This window comes from Fulmarus glacialis, unplaced genomic scaffold (genome assembly GCF_000690835.1).
Source record: "Fulmarus glacialis isolate BGI_N327 unplaced genomic scaffold, ASM69083v1 scaffold6873, whole genome shotgun sequence".
NCBI classification, from domain to species: Eukaryota; Metazoa; Chordata; class Aves; order Procellariiformes; family Procellariidae; genus Fulmarus; species Fulmarus glacialis.
In genome coordinates this window covers 1,862-3,182 of record NW_009200960.1, presented here as the reverse complement: position 1 = coordinate 3,182, position 1,321 = coordinate 1,862, and the positions used below count along the sequence as shown (strand labels likewise).

Here is a 1,321-nt window from a genome sequence, read left to right as displayed (position 1 = left end):
GCGTGCTCTGCAGCAACTACTTTTTCAGGGATGGTGGCTTTGTTTCACTACTAGTAGCATCTGAAGGACCTGCACAGGCATGCGAACTCTCACAGAGACTTTCCTGTCTTCGCAGATGAACCTCAACACATGGGGGCACACTGGAAATGGGACAAGTGTGGAAGAATCCCTCTTGGCTTTCCAGGCATGTGACATTCCTGGGTCTCCCTTGAGGTTGTATTTGCACTGATGTACTCCCTGACAGCAATAGGCAATGCATCCATCATAGCCCTTGTGTAGATGAGCAGCAACCTCCGTACCCCAATGTATTTTTTTCCTCTGTAATCCCTCCTTTCTGGAGAACTGGTACACTACAGGCGTTGTTCCCAAAGCCATAGGAGTCATACTAGGGACTAGCCAGACCATCTCCTTCAGTGTCTGCATCCTCCAGTTGTTCTTTCCTCTCTCCCTCAGCTCCACTGAATGTTTTCTCCTGTCTGTCATGGCCTATGACCGCTACTTAGCCATATGCTACTCCTTGAGATACAGCTCCTTCATGAACAGTGTCCTCTCTGCTCAGCAGGTGCTCAGCTCCTGGCTGGGAGGCTTTCTGGCCATATCACTGCTGTCCTTTCTGACATCCAGGCAGACATTCTGTGGGCCAGATGTCATCAATCATTTCCTCTGTGATACAGATTCCTGCCTTGCCCTCTTCTGCAGTGACACGTGGCCCATGGAGCTAGCAACCTTCCTTGCCTCCATAATTGCTCTAGTGGCCTCCTGTGTGATCACCATGGACTCCCACATGTACATCACCTCTTCCATGCTGAGAATCCAGTCAGCCCATGGCCAGAAAAGGGCCTTTTCCATTTGCTCTGCCCATCTCAGTGTTATCACAATCTGGTATGGATCCACCATGTTCCTGTATGTCAAGCCATCAGCCCAGAACTCCCTGGATCTGAACAAACTCGTGACTACCTTTCACACAGTTGTAACTCCTTTGTTGAACCCCTTCATTTCATACTCAGGAACAAAGAAGTGAAGCAAGCTCTGGGGTGGGCTTTCCAGAAGAAGTAAATTGGCTTTTCAACGGGCCTCAGTGGGAGCAAACAGATTCATCCCCTCTCTCCCACGACTTCTACACTGCAGAAGTTCCTCACCAAAGTGTAAGTGCACCTGGGCATCACAGGTAGTGAGAAGCCACCAGTTCCCCAGTGAGCTCATCTCATTCACCTTACAGCCATCTTATGCTGGGCTGAGCCTTGATTCTAATGCTCCCACCTCCCTCTATTCACTTCTGGGTAAACTCACAGTGCTCTAAAGACCAGCATTTGGAAAGGGT

At 49.7% G+C, this 1,321-nt stretch overlaps 1 protein-coding gene across 1 annotated transcript; it reads left to right on the top strand.

Annotated features, from left to right (window-relative positions):
- The first annotated feature begins 466 nt into the window (after nucleotides 1–466).
- LOC104073839 (olfactory receptor 6F1-like) lies at nucleotides 467–1,056 on the top strand. The gene is given in 2 exon segments (XM_009573763.1): nucleotides 467–992; nucleotides 995–1,056. Coding segments are annotated over 2 exon segments (573 nt in total). The 5' UTR covers nucleotides 467–481.
- Nucleotides 1,057–1,321: the final 265 nt, after the last annotated feature.